At 43.0% G+C, this 15,196-nt stretch overlaps 1 protein-coding gene across 5 annotated transcripts in view; it reads left to right on the top strand.

Annotated features, from left to right (window-relative positions):
• Positions 1 to 3,908: 3,908 nt before the first annotated feature.
• Positions 3,909 to 15,196, top strand: part of OSBPL1A (oxysterol binding protein like 1A) — a 78,790-nt gene continuing 67,502 nt past the window's right edge. The window contains exons 1-4 of one of the 5 annotated variants that reach the window (XM_064705987.1): positions 4,529 to 4,817; positions 4,924 to 5,103; positions 7,954 to 8,037; positions 10,422 to 10,544. In XM_064705987.1, the coding sequence (XP_064562057.1) occupies positions 10,424 to 10,544 (121 nt within the window). In that variant the 5' untranslated portion in view covers positions 4,529 to 4,817; positions 4,924 to 5,103; positions 7,954 to 8,037; positions 10,422 to 10,423. Of the gene's footprint in view, positions 3,927 to 4,528; positions 4,818 to 4,923; positions 5,134 to 7,953; positions 8,038 to 10,421; positions 10,545 to 15,196 lie in introns of those variants that run through there. The other 4 variants (XM_064705985.1, XM_064705988.1, XM_064705984.1 and 1 more) reach the window with 4 other exon arrangements.

Below are 15,196 nucleotides of genomic sequence, written 5' to 3'. Positions count from 1 at the left end.
TACCTTGAATTCAAATTCTTTGTTCTGTCTTGTCAGGGCACTGGGTAATTACTCATTTAATTCTGCAACTGGAATCTAATACTAGAGCATGAAAAGCTTAAATGAGGTACAAATAATAGTCATTCAATCAGGAGTGAGTCACAAATAAGTGAAAAACACAGAACTAAGAAATACAGAAGAATTAAAGTTTGAGTAAAATATCCATAACCCTGCTTTATTTTGCATACAACAGTTCAAACAACATGATGTATTTTCAACTCCTCTTTGACAAAAAAAGGAAGATTGAGGAGAAATAAGAACAATGTCATGTCATGTACTAATGATTAATCCCCTCAGTTCTGGACCCTGATTTTGGGCAGGATTTTCTTCTATTGAGACTGTTCCAGTAGTGTCTTAAGAATAGCTCAAGGAGAGCATTTTGCTATAGTTACTTACCAACAAAAGACTAATTTTTTCTGTAATGCTCCAATTCCACTCTACATTCAATAGAAATCTCATTCTGTAATAGAAATCTTAATTGGACCATCCAATAATGAGCATTTATCCATTTGAGGACATAGTAGTTCAGCTGATTTCAGTTCCACAGTGATGCATTTTGCTAGATTGGGGTCAAAACTGACAGAAATTACCTGTATGGTTCATAGATATAAACTCTCCACATGCAGCTGATTAATAATTTCGGAACTAAAACCAAACCAAACTGGTTCAGTCACAAGAAAAATAAAGTGCATTAAACAAGCCTAGTTCTTGTTCTAAAACTACATGTCTGGTAAGACTAAGGAGAAGCATATGTAAGGAGAAGCATATGTACAGGTGATTTAACACCTTGGTTAGAAATGTTTCTTCTCATTTAGCTACAACCCAGTTTTTGTGCTGGCTACAGCAGGGTACAACTGCCTTCTGCAGAGCTACAGAAATCCAGAAGCTTTTCTATGAAGTAACTACTAGCAGGTTTTAGGAGCCTCCTGAGAGAAGAAGACCAGCAGTGAATTCTCACATTTTCTCCTGCCATACCTGCATTCAGATAAAAATGGGCTTTTCAAAAAGAAACTTTTCTCTGTTATAGGATTTTTTCCCTGCTACAGGATACCTCAAGAAATCACCTGAGCTTGCCTCAGTGCTGCTTTGAGCAGCAAAAAGCATTTCTCAGCTCAGGAGGCAATCCATCTCACACCATCCACAAATTCACTACATTATATGGTTATTACCTGCAAAGTATGAAAGAAACTTCAGCAACAGACTAGCATCTGCAAGAATTCCTATTGCAGGCACTTCAGAACAACATGAACATTTGCTTTGATCACTCACTGGCAGTTGCTCATGGTAATCCAGAGAGATCCAGAAGAATCACATCTGAGAGTGTCAGCACATTAATTAATTCTCCTGTGTCTGTGTTTTGCCAGCCTAGTAAATAAAATCTGTATGGAAATACAGCAAGGACCTGTGCTTGCTGCATTGCTTTTCAGAGCTGGGGAGCAGTTTCCTCAGGAAGTGCACCAGGAACAAATTTTTAGGACTTCTGGTGAGCTAACAAACACAGTCATGTAACTGTGTGAAAACAAACATACAACCCATCATGTGTAGTTTACTATTTCCTCCTCTCATTTCTCTGTGTGCACTCTGTTGCCCAGTTGTACATCTGAAATTTGACCAGTATGCTCTAGTCTGAAGAGGAGGAACACAAAGTGTCAGTGCAATAAAGGTTGTCCCATCACAGAGAGGATATAAAAAACTACTATACTGTGAAAATCACAAACAAAACAGTTCAGTGAGTTCTGTGCAAGGCTGTTTGCCAGTGTGTTCAGCCCTAAGATGGGACATGTTTCATGCTTTCTGAATCACTAATTTCAGCAGGTTATCTGAAAAAGGAATGACATGAAAACCAAACCAAAACAAAAGAGAACAAAACCTCGATATCAGCAACACTCTCTTTTTCATTTCCACACTTCAAAGTCCAAAATGCACTGCAACATTATTACTCTGGGATGTGCAAGGAGGCAAAACATGGGTGAAAAATAGGCACTCTTTGAAGAGCATGGAAGCAGGGGAAGTGTAGTGATCCTGGCCAGGAGATCCCTGTACATCCAGGAGTCAGTGATTCACGGTACTGTTAAGTGGAGCAGGCCCAGGTCTGTGCTGTGCTGTCTCTGGGCCTGGGTTGTGGTGCACAAAACCCTTGGAAGCAGGACCAGCTTCACTAGCTCCTTGGCACAGGGTGCAGGTGATTAGAGCAACTGCATGGCCTTGCCCTTATCTAGAAGCATACAAGGAGTAAAGCTCTCTTGTAAACATCCTTTATGGAATAGCTGTTTTCTTGTAAGAAAACTAAAATACTGCAACCAAAGAGGAGCCTTTGTCCAGAGATGGAATAGCAGCCTGCTAAAGGAGAAATTCATCCAGGATTAATCATGGACACCATGGCTTCTGATTTACTTCCTATCTCTGTTGGCCTTTACTTTGTCTTTTTAAATAATTAAATTTATGAAGTTATTTGTTTTCAGACCTTTCTTACTCAGATTCAGAGAAAAACCCTACACTAACTGGCTGAAGAGTGAAACTGAACTGTAAACTCTGTGTTGCATTGCAATGAGTTATAGAGTAGGTAGGTGACAATACCTAAATTTCGTTATAAAACTTGTAAGAAATATGTGGTGATATTATGCATGTTTTAAATTGGTGTTCATGTATGCAAAATAAATACAAAATAGGAAAAGGTTTTATTGTGAGGTTGCTTAAAGCATTTATGGCATTGTGAAAGATGGCTCAAAGTGAGAAGCAGAAGGAAGAAATAAAGGAAAAGGTATATGAGGATGACACAGCTAGTGCTTTGAAAGTAAGGGCAGCAACTTGAAGCTCTGCTCCTAAGAAAAGAAAGCCAATGTGATCCTTCCCTGAAGCCTTTCAGATGTTATATAAGTATTACTAAAGCATCCCTGGAAGCAGATCTCTTAAGTAAGAAAAACTAATTAAAAGTAACAAAAGGCAGTAATTCAAATATGATACATTTGTGTTATCTGCAGGCGTGCAGATCTTTTTTTATGTCATTCTTCAAAGATTAAAAATACATGTAGCTGTAGACAATACAGAGAAATGAAGCTTGTCTCATTATTTATGCATGAAGAGTTTCAGAAAAATTGTTCAGGTCTAAACTTGCCCCTTTTGGAGCAGAAGTTTCATCCTAATCTTTTGTGATAGTTTGTCACGGCACCTGTAGCTCCCGCCCTGCCTCTTCAGTGCTCCTTCTGCATATGACACAAACTTGGTCATCCCACAACACTGCAAAGCTTCTCTGCTCCCTTAATAAACTGTTGCAGGATTTCAGAGGCACTGTGGGAGTTTTCAAAATGCAAAACCCCTTTCATGTGCTAAAGGCAGAAAAACAAGGTGCCAGCTCTTCAAATGAAAGGTGTAGTGGAGAATAAATAAGGGTAGGACAAACTGAGGGGAAGGAGATGTGGACGAAAGGGCCTTGAAAAAAGTGAGTACTTCACTTTCTGTCGCTGGTAGCACCCAATTTCTCTTTTAGTTTGCTTTTGTCTGTGCTGCTCTTAGAAGCAGTGTGTCCTGACAATCTTCTTTCACCTGCACCACGGTTGCACACGCTACCAAATCGACATCCAAGGAGACCCTAATTTCCCCTCTGTCGATGCACCATTCTCGCAGTGTTACAGTTCTCTTTGAGGCCGGTTTGCCCCCCGTGTCTCTGAGGGCCTCTCGGTGTCTGTCCCCGCCGCGTCCCGCCCCAGCCGGGGGCGCTCCCGGGGCAGAGCGGAGCCCAGCCCGCGCGCCCGAGCGGCGGCGAAGGCACTCGCAGGACAGTGGCACTCGCAAGACAGTTAGGGTCGGAAGGGACCTCTGGAGATCATTTGGTCCAAACCCCTGCCAAGACTGAGTCACCCAGGCAGGTGACATAAGAACGCGTCCAGGTGAGTTTGGTACGTCTCCAGAGAGGGAGACTCCCCGGGCATCTGTTCCAGTGCTCTGATCTCCCCAACGTAAAGTTCTTCCTCGTGCTGAGGTGGAACTTCGCGTGTTTTAGTTTATGGCCATTGCTTCTCGTCCTGTCGCTGGGCACTGCTGAAACGAGTGTGACACCAAACCGCAGCGGCCCCAGGGTGGTACCTGCGGGGCAGCTGGGGTGTCACTGTCCCTGCCTGGGGAGAGCGGCCGCCGCCGGCCGAGCCCGGTGCAGGCCCCTTTCTCTCAGAGGGCCGGGGGCGGGCGCAGCGCTCTCAGCGGGACCCTACTTCACCCTCCCGGCTTTTCGGGCGGGCTGCGGCGAGATATCGGCCCCCGGGGCCGGCCCCCGCGCTGGTGCCGGTCTCGGTCACGGGGGCGGTGCGGCGGCCGGGCGGGCGGAGCCGTGTCCCGTCCCGCCCCGCCGGGAGCCCGCGCCGCCCGCCCTGCGCGGCGGGGGGAGCTGCCGGGGCGCCGCTGCCGGTCACATGTAACCGCGCCCGGTGCGCGTAGCGCGGCGCGGGGCGGCGGCAGCTGCTCGCGGGGCGAGGCGAGGCCGGCAGTGGGCCAGCCCGCCCGCCCGGGGCGGGTTTCCTTCCGCGGCGGGGACGCGGGCCCGGCGGGGGATGCGCCGCCCTCCCGCGGCGGCGTTGGCTTTGTTGCTGTCGTGGCCGCCTCTCCCCCGCAGCCGGCGGGAGCGTGTTCGGGGGTGTCGCTGTTGCCCCCTCAGGAGTCCGTTGTGCGGGCTGAGGGGGCGGCCCCAAGCCGGGCTCGGCTCGAGGCACGAAGCGGAGGCGGCCTTGGAGGCGGGGGCCGGGGTGGTCTCTCGCCCTTGCGAAGCGGTGTCCTCGCTTGCTGCTGTGCGTGGGTGTTCCTTCCTCCTCCTCCTCTTCCCGCTGTTCCCGTCCCTGGAACGGGCGCGGCGCTGGCCGGTGCCCGCAGGTCTGAGCGCACCTTTCCCCGCAGGCAAGGAGCGCCGCTGCTGCGACGCGCCTGAGTCGCCTTAAAAAGTGTTTAATTCCCGAGACCGGAACGAGCCGCTCGATTCCAGGCGGGCGTAGGGAACTCCGGCCGTCCTGCTGAAGTTCTCACTGCTTGGGACTGTGCCTGCCTACTGATCCGGGTGAGATCTCGCACGAACTGTGGGTAAGCTTATTCGGAGCGCCTGGGCTGAAAGTAAGTGTTTGATGTTACAGGAGTTAAATATGTGTGGAAAACATCCAGGAGATGCCCAAGAACGAGAATTAGTTTAAGTAGTGGTGCTACTTGGGAGTGGTGCTGAATAGATGTGTTATTGCAGATGTGTAAATTGCTATTAAACAAACAGTATCTTGATTTTAGAGAGGTGCTGCTTTCACAAGGAGGCTGTGTCATAGAAGCATGACCAGCTTCTAACTTCTATGACCCTTTACCCAAAGACTGAAACAAGTACTTTTAGATAACATCACTCATGCTTCTAGTACAGCCACTCTTCTTGGAGCAGCTCCTGTCAGTACAGTGTGTTGTGTGGGTTTGTGGACAGGTTCTGTCTGTTTGTGCAGTTTAGTGCATTTTGCCCGCCTTCTTTGCAAGCATCACATCATAACTTGTGCGTGCTGGGACATGTAAGAAATCTTCCTGAGCACGTATCAGCTTCTCCTACAGGAATCTAATTTTCATTGCTAGAGGAAGATCTATTGACATACTAGATGATGTTGTGCTTTCTGCCAGCCTTACTGTTTGTCATGAGGAGAAAACTTCCTATGCAACCCATGGCCGCTGCCTTGGAGCTTTTAAGTTGGCCAGTGCTAGTGCTGTTTCTCCTGCTTTTCTAGCTGTATGTGAGTGAAACACACTCATATTCTCCTTAGTATATATTGTCATTGTTCTGGGCTGTGTTCGTAGCTAGAGAATTCAGCAGGAGAAGAAACCGAAGTAAAAGCAAGTGGGTCTTACAAGTAGCGCTGCCTCACAGTCATAAGTGGCACTTCGGATCTTCGTAGGTCACGCTGAGAAAAGCAGGTGGGTTTTTTTGCTAGGACTTTATCCCAGCGGTTGGGTAAAGTTGGTAGTTTGTATACAGTTGGTTGGCCTTTTGTGTTGAAGTATTCTGCAAAGCTCCCTTAAGCAGGCATGCAGGCAGAATGGTAACCTGTGTTCTCTGTGTTGGAAGCAGCCCCTGTGTGAAGATAGATCCTCTAGTAGCGTGACAGAATCACTCTGGCACAGCTCTCATCGAAGAAGGTAAAACCGGAGCATCTCAATGCTATTTTTTATACCTTCTTAAAGGATAAGATTCAATTAGCAGTCCAGTACTGCTGTGGTAGTCCTAATGAGTTCAACAGAAGTGCCTTGCAGTCGCATCTCAGCTGCAGAGGGGATGCTGAATAATGTTCTGTGCTGTTGTTCTGTCATGATGTACCTGTGACTGTGGAGACTGCCATGCAAGCCTTTCAAGGGCACAAGGCTTAAATAGGGGCCATAAAAAGCAGTTTACCTGTATCAGCTGATTGATGGAATAAGGTAATGATGGCAGCACAGCTGAATGAAAGATGTGTTCTCTTTTAAGTGGCTAGTGGATTTGCATAGAGGCAGCACAATCCATATAGATGAACCTGCTAGCAGTATCTTAAGGCTAATAATTCCAAATGAAACTATAAAGTTTCTCCCTGAGTGTTGATGGCTTGGATTGGTGCCTCAAAACTGGTGGGTGGGGATTTTAGAGCTCTTCGTGATGGGTCATGGGTCCAAATAAACTCCTGTCTGTGCAGGAGTATAGTTGAACAAAGTACAGCTGTAAGTGCACCTGAGTGCCTGTGCATTGATTTGTTTCCATACTCTAAGCTTGTCACTCAGACTTCTGTTAGTGGTTTCTCATCTCCATTACAGAGCAAATCCTATTGCTTAAAACAGTATTTACAACAGTATAAATGGTTCTGTTAAGAGTCTCTTTGCTACCAGCTTTATTTTGGCGTGTCATTTAGCTTATTAGCTGAAGCTGTATGTTCTTTATCATTTGTCTGATGGATAACTGCATGCAGATGCACTTTCCAGCCCCAATTGTAGAAATGCTTTCACGTGAGTGATCCTTCCGTGATTAGTAGCCAGACTGTAATTATTCTGCGTCATTGCATGCTGCAGGCTTACAAAGTGTATTTGAAATTGGAGGCTTGGCCTGAACAGCAAGGTCTTTGAGGACTAAATCAGTGAAGCAGGCAGTCCATGTAGCTATGCATATTGCTCTGTTGCTAATGTTTGCTTTAAGAGTACAAACAAATCAGTGATTTTAACCTTACAACTATTTGGTGGTAGAAAAACTATGCAAGTTATTTTATATAGTGGTTGAACTTTCTGTGTATTTTGTTCTGTTTGAGATTCTGCTCATGCACATAACAGGCCTTGCTGTGCATGCAAGAGTTGTTTGTTTGAATCAGCGTCTTGGTTTCTTTCCCAAACAGTCTTTTCTTCCTTCTCGTCAATATCAAATGGAAACAGCAGGTTGTTAATGCCTTGAAAATGCATTGCTATTCGTACCTGCTGAGTATGTGGGATGTTGACAAACGATACAGGGTAACGATAGGAGAGTGTTTCTCATCTGAGACGTGGCTAAAGCAATACTGTGTGGGAGGGGGTGAAATTAACGATGGACTTTGCTTTTTTTCTTCCCCCCCCTTCTCCCCAATGATGGCTAGCAGAAGCCAGCAAAATTAGTGTAACTGTTCCTCTTATCTTTGGTTTGTGTGATTCTCAGTGCTGCATTGTGTCCCGCTGAAACTGTATCACTCAGCTTCAGAGATAATATTACAGGCTGATAGTACATTAACATACATGATTTTGATCATTCTCTAGACACTGCTAGAACTGATTCACAGAGGAAAATTATACCTGCCCCAGTAACAATAAACTGTGCTGTGTTGCCTCCGCAAGTGGATAGGTTGCTATTTAAAGGAGACAGTAGCTTCAGGGCTTGAAGGACTGCTAGAAGAACTAGTACTGTTTTGTTTTGTTTTCTGGTAGAACTGAAAAGCATGCATGAACAAGAGTGCTGACTAACTGCTTCTGGAGAAGGCATTTGTATCCTATGTCTGTGATAGATTGCAGGTAACTGATCCAGTCTGTTCTTCTGAAATATGCTAGAAAGGGCTTGCTTAGTCTTTGTCAAATTCTTTGGAAACAGAGTCTCTCTGCCTTTGCTGATTGAGGAAAAGGTAGGGGAACCTTTTTGCTGTGTTGTTAGCTCTTTGGCTGTCTGTCCTGTTCTAATTTCTGCCTCAGTCTTGAATATTGCAGGATCTGCCACTGTTATAGGCTTTTTGTTCCTTACCCAGTGTTCTCACTGTCTCTTTTCTTGCTGAGTGGCTTCTTATCTTACCATAGTCAAAGAGCTCCCTGCATCTATTTAAGCTGTGAGTGTGTGTGGTGCAATCAAGCTGCCTGTCCAGAACAGCAGAGTGTAAACAATTTGTGGGACCATTCAAAACCTCTGCTAGTATAGGAAAGCTACCTATGTGAGGCCAGTAATCATTAACTGACTGTAGGATCTGGTAAACCTAGTGTGTTGGGTGAATATACCAAACTGGAGACATTAAATTTGGACAGGGTCTCTTGTTTTCCTATTATATGAACAGCAATAAATTGTCTATAGCAGCACAGTCTTTTGAAGCTGTTTTTAGCATAGTTCCTTGACACCACTTAAAAGCAGTGTATTTAAATAGGGAAATGCTGTATCTAGGTCTGGTTGAATCATAGAATAAGCTGAGTTTGAAGGGACCCATCAGGATCACTGAGTCCAGGTCCTGGCGCTGTGCAGGATGCCCCATGAGTCACACCGTGTGCTGAGAGCATTGTCATCTTGACTTCTTGAACTGTCAGGTGTAGTGCTGTGTCTGCTTTTCTGGGGAACCAGTTCCAGTGCTCAGCCACCCTCTGGATGAAAAACTTTTTCTTGATACCCAACTTAAATCTCCCCTGACTCAGCTTCACACTTTTTCCCCAAGTCCTGTCGCTGGACACAAGAGGGAAAAGATTGATACCTGCCCCTCCGCTTTCCCCCATGAGAATGTGGAAGACTGAAATGAGGTCTCCCTTCAGTCTCCTCTTCTTCAGGCTGAGCAAACCAAATTACCTCAGCCTCCCTTCATAAAGCTTCCCCTCCAGATATTTCAGCATCTTCATTGCTCTCCTTTGGATACTCTCTAATAGCTTCCTTTTTTATATTGTGGTGCCCAAAGCTGCCCCCAGCACTTAAGGTGAGGCTGTCCCAGTGCAGAGCAGAGCAGGACAATCCTCTCTCTTGCCTGGCTGGTGATGCTGTGCCTGATGCCCCCCAGCACACATTTGGCTCTCCTGGCTGCCAGGGCACTGCTGACTTGTGTTCAGCTTGCCATGGACCAGAACCCACCCCCAGGTCCCTTTCTGCACTGGTACTCTCTGGCATCTCACTCCCCAGTCCACATCCAGGGTTGCCCTGTCCCAGATGCAGAGTCCAGCACTTGTGCTTGTTAAGCTTCATACAATTAGTAGCTGTTATAATAGCATTAAAAAAAAAAGGCAAACCAACTTCAGATTTTGACTTCAGTGTGGAAAAAGATTGGTTGAGACATCACTTAGTAACTGTATTCTTTAACAGCGCTGGTAAGTAGCAGTATTGCTTGCCCAAAGATCTAAGGCTCCCCATCTAATAGAGAACTGTAAAATAGTTATTTTAAAAGGGTTTGTTTTCCCCCTTCTTTGAAAGACATAAATACCTTTTTTTTTTCCTTTGCAGTTTAAGTGCAATGGTAGGATTAGAATTAATAAGTGATCTTTTAGAGTTGTGTTTTAACTTCCTTATATTGTACTATTGTGTTTCTTAAAGATAAAGTCAAATCTACAAAGTTGTCTGAGTCCCCCGTTCCCCTTCAAGTGAAGGTTGCAGGGCCTCAGATACCCAGGCTCAAGAGATGATAGTACTAATCACTGATGGGTATCTGACATCTCCATGCAAAGACATTCTGTTCCCCAGGGCTGGCAGCCAAAATAATTGTCAATTAATTCTCAGGTAATACTTGGGTTAGTGGATGTACATAGTTAACTTTCTTTTTTTTTCACTCCTGTTGCCTTTGGATACATGAAGGGATAAGGGTGAAAGCCTTGTAAGGAAAAAGCAAATGCTTACTGGTTATGCTTGTAGCAAAGCTTGCCTTGTTTGTGGCATAGAGTTTCAACTCCCAAGCCACCCTTAGAACCTAGAAAACAAGAGAAGCAACAAAATATGGGTACTTGGTTATTTAACTGCTTTGTATGTGGAATTTTAATGCTTCTTAGTAGCCTGAGTGCTGGGTTGTTGCAACAGCTTGGGCATTAAGTGTGTGCCACAGAGAGAATAGTTATCTTTCTCATACCAGGGTTAGTGTTAAATACCAGCTAAAAGTGATGTAATTTTAAGCCATAACTTACAGCAGTAAAACCAATTGCAAAATCTCCTCTTTTGTGTGTTTTATCAGAGATGACTACAGAAGCAGAACAGCAGCTTCTCCATGATGCTAGAAATGGAAATGCTGAAGAAGTTAAACAGCTGTTGGATACCTTGGACAAAGGAGAAGTAAGCTTTGATATCAACTGTAAAGGTTAGTAGCCTTCCTCAAGTGTTTGTAATCTTGCTGTTGAAGTCACAGGTAGGGAAACTGATAGTGGTAGTATAATCTTGCTTTCTTTGGAGTGCCCAGTAGAGTAATAAAAAACCTACCTAAACAACTTTTACTGTGACTTAAGGGCATATTTGCTTAGGGGAGAGATAATAATAAAAGAGTATGGATAGTTGCAGTGTACAGAAAAACTCAGCAAATTCATAGACACTGGAAGTGTCAACAAGACAAAGAATCAGTACCTCTTTTTGCCTGTGTTCATGCCTATGGCAACTTTGAAGCTTTAGAATACTAAACAAAACAGATTGTGGTGCCTGGGGATTGTTCAGGAAGGTAAGTAGCTTTCATCAGAGCTGCAGAGAATATTAGATCAGGTCTGTCACATTTGTGCTCTGCTAAGTGTAGGGGTTTATTATTTTGGGGTTTTTTAGGCCCATATTTTGTTAGCACACAGTAGAACTGTTACATTTCTTGCCACTTACAAAAATGTTTGGGACAAATGTTTACATCTTAATTCTGGTAGAATACTAGGTTACTTGGGAAAAGAAACTAAGACTGCTGTTCTGCTCTTTGTCTGGGTCTGACTCTCACTGAAGTTTTGCTCATGTGCAGCTAACACATGTGTGGCTGAGCAGCTTGCTTGCTGTGCATTAAAACTTCAAAGTGGGACTAGATTTGCAAGCTTGCTAGCAGACTACCTTACTTCTTTGTTATTTTAGCAGTTTTATATTTCTTTTTATTTACACGAGTATGCTTCTGGTTGCTTCCAAGATGTGGGTGTGAATGTCAGTCTTTCTACCCAGGCTGGTATTCCATTGTTTGTCATTTAACTGTTTAGCAGCACTGAGAGGAAAGTGCTGCAGAGGGAGAGGGAAGAGATCCACTGAGCTTCCTCTCAACCATTACAGAAGGGAACACCTTGCCCTAAAGGGCAGGGATTCCTATTACCTGAACAAGCTCTATCCCTTTCCCAAGTCTCATTCTTAATCATTAGCTTACTTATCGTTTTGTTTGACTACTCAGCCATGTTTGTGCTTTCTCAATGGTTAATGTGCTCACCTCAGAAAAGAAGTTGTGAAACCCAAGCTCCTTCTACTTCATCTTTGGGGAGCTAGTTCATAATTTAAAGGGGAACCAAACATACTTTGATGAAGCTGAAGTCTTCCACCCTCAGAAGTATATCCTTGGTAAATATTCAGTATGTGTAGTGCCAAAACAATTGGAATAAAAGTACCTTAAGATTCATGCAGCAGTGCCCATAAATAACTTCCTGAAGTCTCCTGTGCTTAGAAGAGGTTTCAGAGTGTCTCTGATGTGTTCTTACACATAATCTGAAGTCAAGAAAGCATAATGAAATGGCTTACTCTGTTGTCTGTTATATCAAGCAAATGGGTATCTGGTCAGAAAGTGTGCAGCATAGGAGAGAGTCAGGTAATAAAGTGAAAGGTGGTGCTTAGCTGTTTTTCTAGTTTAGAAGTACATGCCAGCTGGTTAATGCTTGCTTGCTAATAGGAGGTCTAGGAAGCTAGAGGGAATGTGCTTGTGATATTATATTTAACCTAAACTAGTTCCAAATATGGATTTTGTTCACTGTGAAATCTCTGCTTTTGAAGTTTCAATTCTTCTAAATGTCTGAGGACACAGAAGTGTAATTAGTGTTATCTGGGAGAAGTGCTCTAGTTGTGTGAAACTTCAGAGTTAAATCTCTGTTTCTCTGCAGTCATTTTTCAGAGACTGACTTGTTTCACTTTGCTCTCAGAAAGTGTTCTATTGGAAACAGTCTAAGACAAATTCAGGCCAAACAGCCTCTGCTGTATAACTGGCCCTGGCATTCTGCCTCCTCACTAACTAAACCACTGTGTTTTGCTACAAGTTCTGATCTGTTGGGTACCACCAGATAGTTAATCATCAGGTTGTTATGCAATTACTAAAGTACACACTGTAGACTGTAACTATCTTATCTTCCTGACAGCCTCTTGTGCTTTTGTCATTACCTTGGATAATAGATGTCCCTAGAAAGTCAGGGTATAGGGAATGTCTTCACTGCTGTAGTAACAGTTCCTTCAGGATTTCTGATACAGCAGTGCCACTTGGCTTGGAATAAAGTGCTTCTGGAGCAGGTGGGAGGCTGCACTGCAGGTGCAAACTTCCTGCAGGATGTGCCTTGTTAGCCCTAAGTTTGACAGGTTGGTGTGTCTGGGTGTCAAAGCCTGTCTGACATCTTCTTGTCTTTTCAGAGGGGAGCTACATGTGAGGCTGTGTGTGCTGTACCTTCATAAGTGTCAAGTCTGACAACAGTGACCCTAAACATCACAATTTCTACCAAAGTGAAGGAAGAGAAAATAAATTTAGGCTTCCTGTACTTGTTCAGCTGTGACTGTACTCTTCCCAGTCAGGGCTTGCAGATAAGCAGGATTTGCTTGAGGGAAATCCAGCCAAATTATCTGAACTTCTCTTTTTGGGTTCTTCAGTTCACTGTTTTAGAAAGAAGGAATCTACATTAAAACAGTACCAAAGCCAGGTTTCATCCAAAATAATTATGTTTTCTAAGGCCATCTCTTGTTGGCTCATTCTTCTTAAACACAAGAAAGCAGGGTATCTAGGAATTTGCAATGTAAAAACTCCATAAAGTAAGGGTAATGGTCAGTAGTGTGTTATGGGAAAATTAACATTTGAATCACTGCAGAGTGGCCTAGCAGTCCACAGCTGGAAAATGGCTGCCTACCTTGTCTCCATTCTCTAAGCAAATGGTAACACTTGGGACTTAGAGTTAAGTGGCATTAAACCAAAGAGCTGTGTGTAAGAGGGAAAGGAAATATGGTATTTGTTGGAATTACATAATTTCTCCTTTTCTATCCTTGCATTCTCCCTCGTGTAATGCTGTCATGGTTTAAAATAATAATAAAGTATAAACACTTGTGGTCACTTTGAAGAGAAGTAACACCTCAAAAGCTTAAGAAATAAATGGTCAGCTGACATCAGAAATGCAGACATTCAAAGTGGATGCGGAACAAGAGCCTGTTCTTACTTTATTCAGTAAGAACTATAAATCTGGACAGATTCCTGGTTATTTTTTTCATGACTGAATTCCTTGGCAGCATCACTGCCTTATCAGTGCTGTTAACTAATAAATGTTTTGACCTAATTGTATGAATTCAGTGCAACTCAGATCTCTTTTGTATTCTTTAAATGAACATTACTCCCTGCTGGACTGAGGGATGAGTGATGTCCATTTAGTATGTTATCCAACATAACTATGCCCCCCAGAGTTAGTGGTCTACACAGGATATATTTTCTGTGGTATTTTGGCCCATCAGTAACATAGGGTAGGAGGTCTGATGTAGACCAGACTGTAATGAGGGAAAGATCTAAATTTGGGATTGGAAACAACAAGAGTTGAGAAGAAAGAGAATCAAATTACAAAAGAAATTGTCAATAAAGGGTGGGAATGTTAGCTGGAAACAGTTATAAGAAATGGGAAAATATTTCAGCTCTGAACTATGTTCTAATGTTAATTTTTAATATGAGAGCAAGAGAGATGATGAACTTTCAAAATGAACAGTTTCTTTTCCTTGTGCTTGTGGCTTGTTTTCTCAGGGCAAACTTATCTTGTGTGTGTTCCATGCCTCAGTACTTGAGCTTATGTGACAGGGGAAAACTTAATGGTGGCAATGATTTCAAAACAATTTCTACTGCCTTATTTTCATTTTTCTTCCAAGTACAAAATGATAGCTTTTAGGTGACACTGTAATGCTATGGGTGTATTGCTTAGTTAAAAGCAAGATACAGGTTTCTTTTGCTTAATATAGTTGAGTGTTGCAGTTGGAAAGTAAAGTGAGTTGTTAACTTGAGTAATCTTTAATGCTTTAATATCTTGCTTTTAAAAGAAACGGTTGTAGGAGAATTGTTGAATTTTATTCAGCCAGTGTTCCAAGTCATGTTTTAAATGCTTTTTAAAGCATAAATCATATTTTCCTTTACATGTTCATTTCTGTGCCTGCTTTTTGTCTGTGCTTTATCATTCTGCAACTTAGAGTTGTAGATGATAAATGAGTTCCACTGTGCATAAAGATTTCAAAGCACATTACTTAGTGAGGCTATCTCTATTAGAACTGAGTAAAGCACAAGGCAACAAAAAAAAACTAACAACAAAACCCTCAACATTAGATCATTCCACCTATTTTATTTTGAATCCTTTGTTTGAAAAATGGGTTGTCTTACCTCTCATTTGTGTGAAGAAAATAAAATGGTGTAAATCAAAGAGTTTTTTGAAAAACAAGAGAAAAATGTGCTTGAATGTGTGATTTTCATAGTGAATAAAGAAGGAAAGTAACTGAAGCTACTTGCTAGTATTGAAAGGTGTTACGTGCATAGAAAAGTTTTATTCTCAGTCAGGTGACATAACTTTTCCCTTTCAAAAGGTTGTGGGGTTTTTTGTTGGGGTTTTTTGGGGGTTGATTTTGTTGGATTTGTTAGGGTTTGGGTTTTTTGTGGTTTTTTTTTGTGCTTTATTTTGATTTTTTTTTTTTTTTAGATTTGAAACCAGCTTTCTCAAAGAGCCTCCTGATTTAGTAATTTAAATAATGAATACTATGGATGATTCCAGCCTCTTTGTTCCTCTGCTGCTGTGAAAA

Source organism: Zonotrichia leucophrys, chromosome 2 (assembly GCF_028769735.1).
Source record: "Zonotrichia leucophrys gambelii isolate GWCS_2022_RI chromosome 2, RI_Zleu_2.0, whole genome shotgun sequence".
NCBI lineage: Eukaryota > Metazoa > Chordata > Aves > Passeriformes > Passerellidae > Zonotrichia > Zonotrichia leucophrys.
Note: the sequence above shows the minus strand (reverse complement) of the source record. Positions and strands in the feature narration are given on the sequence as shown.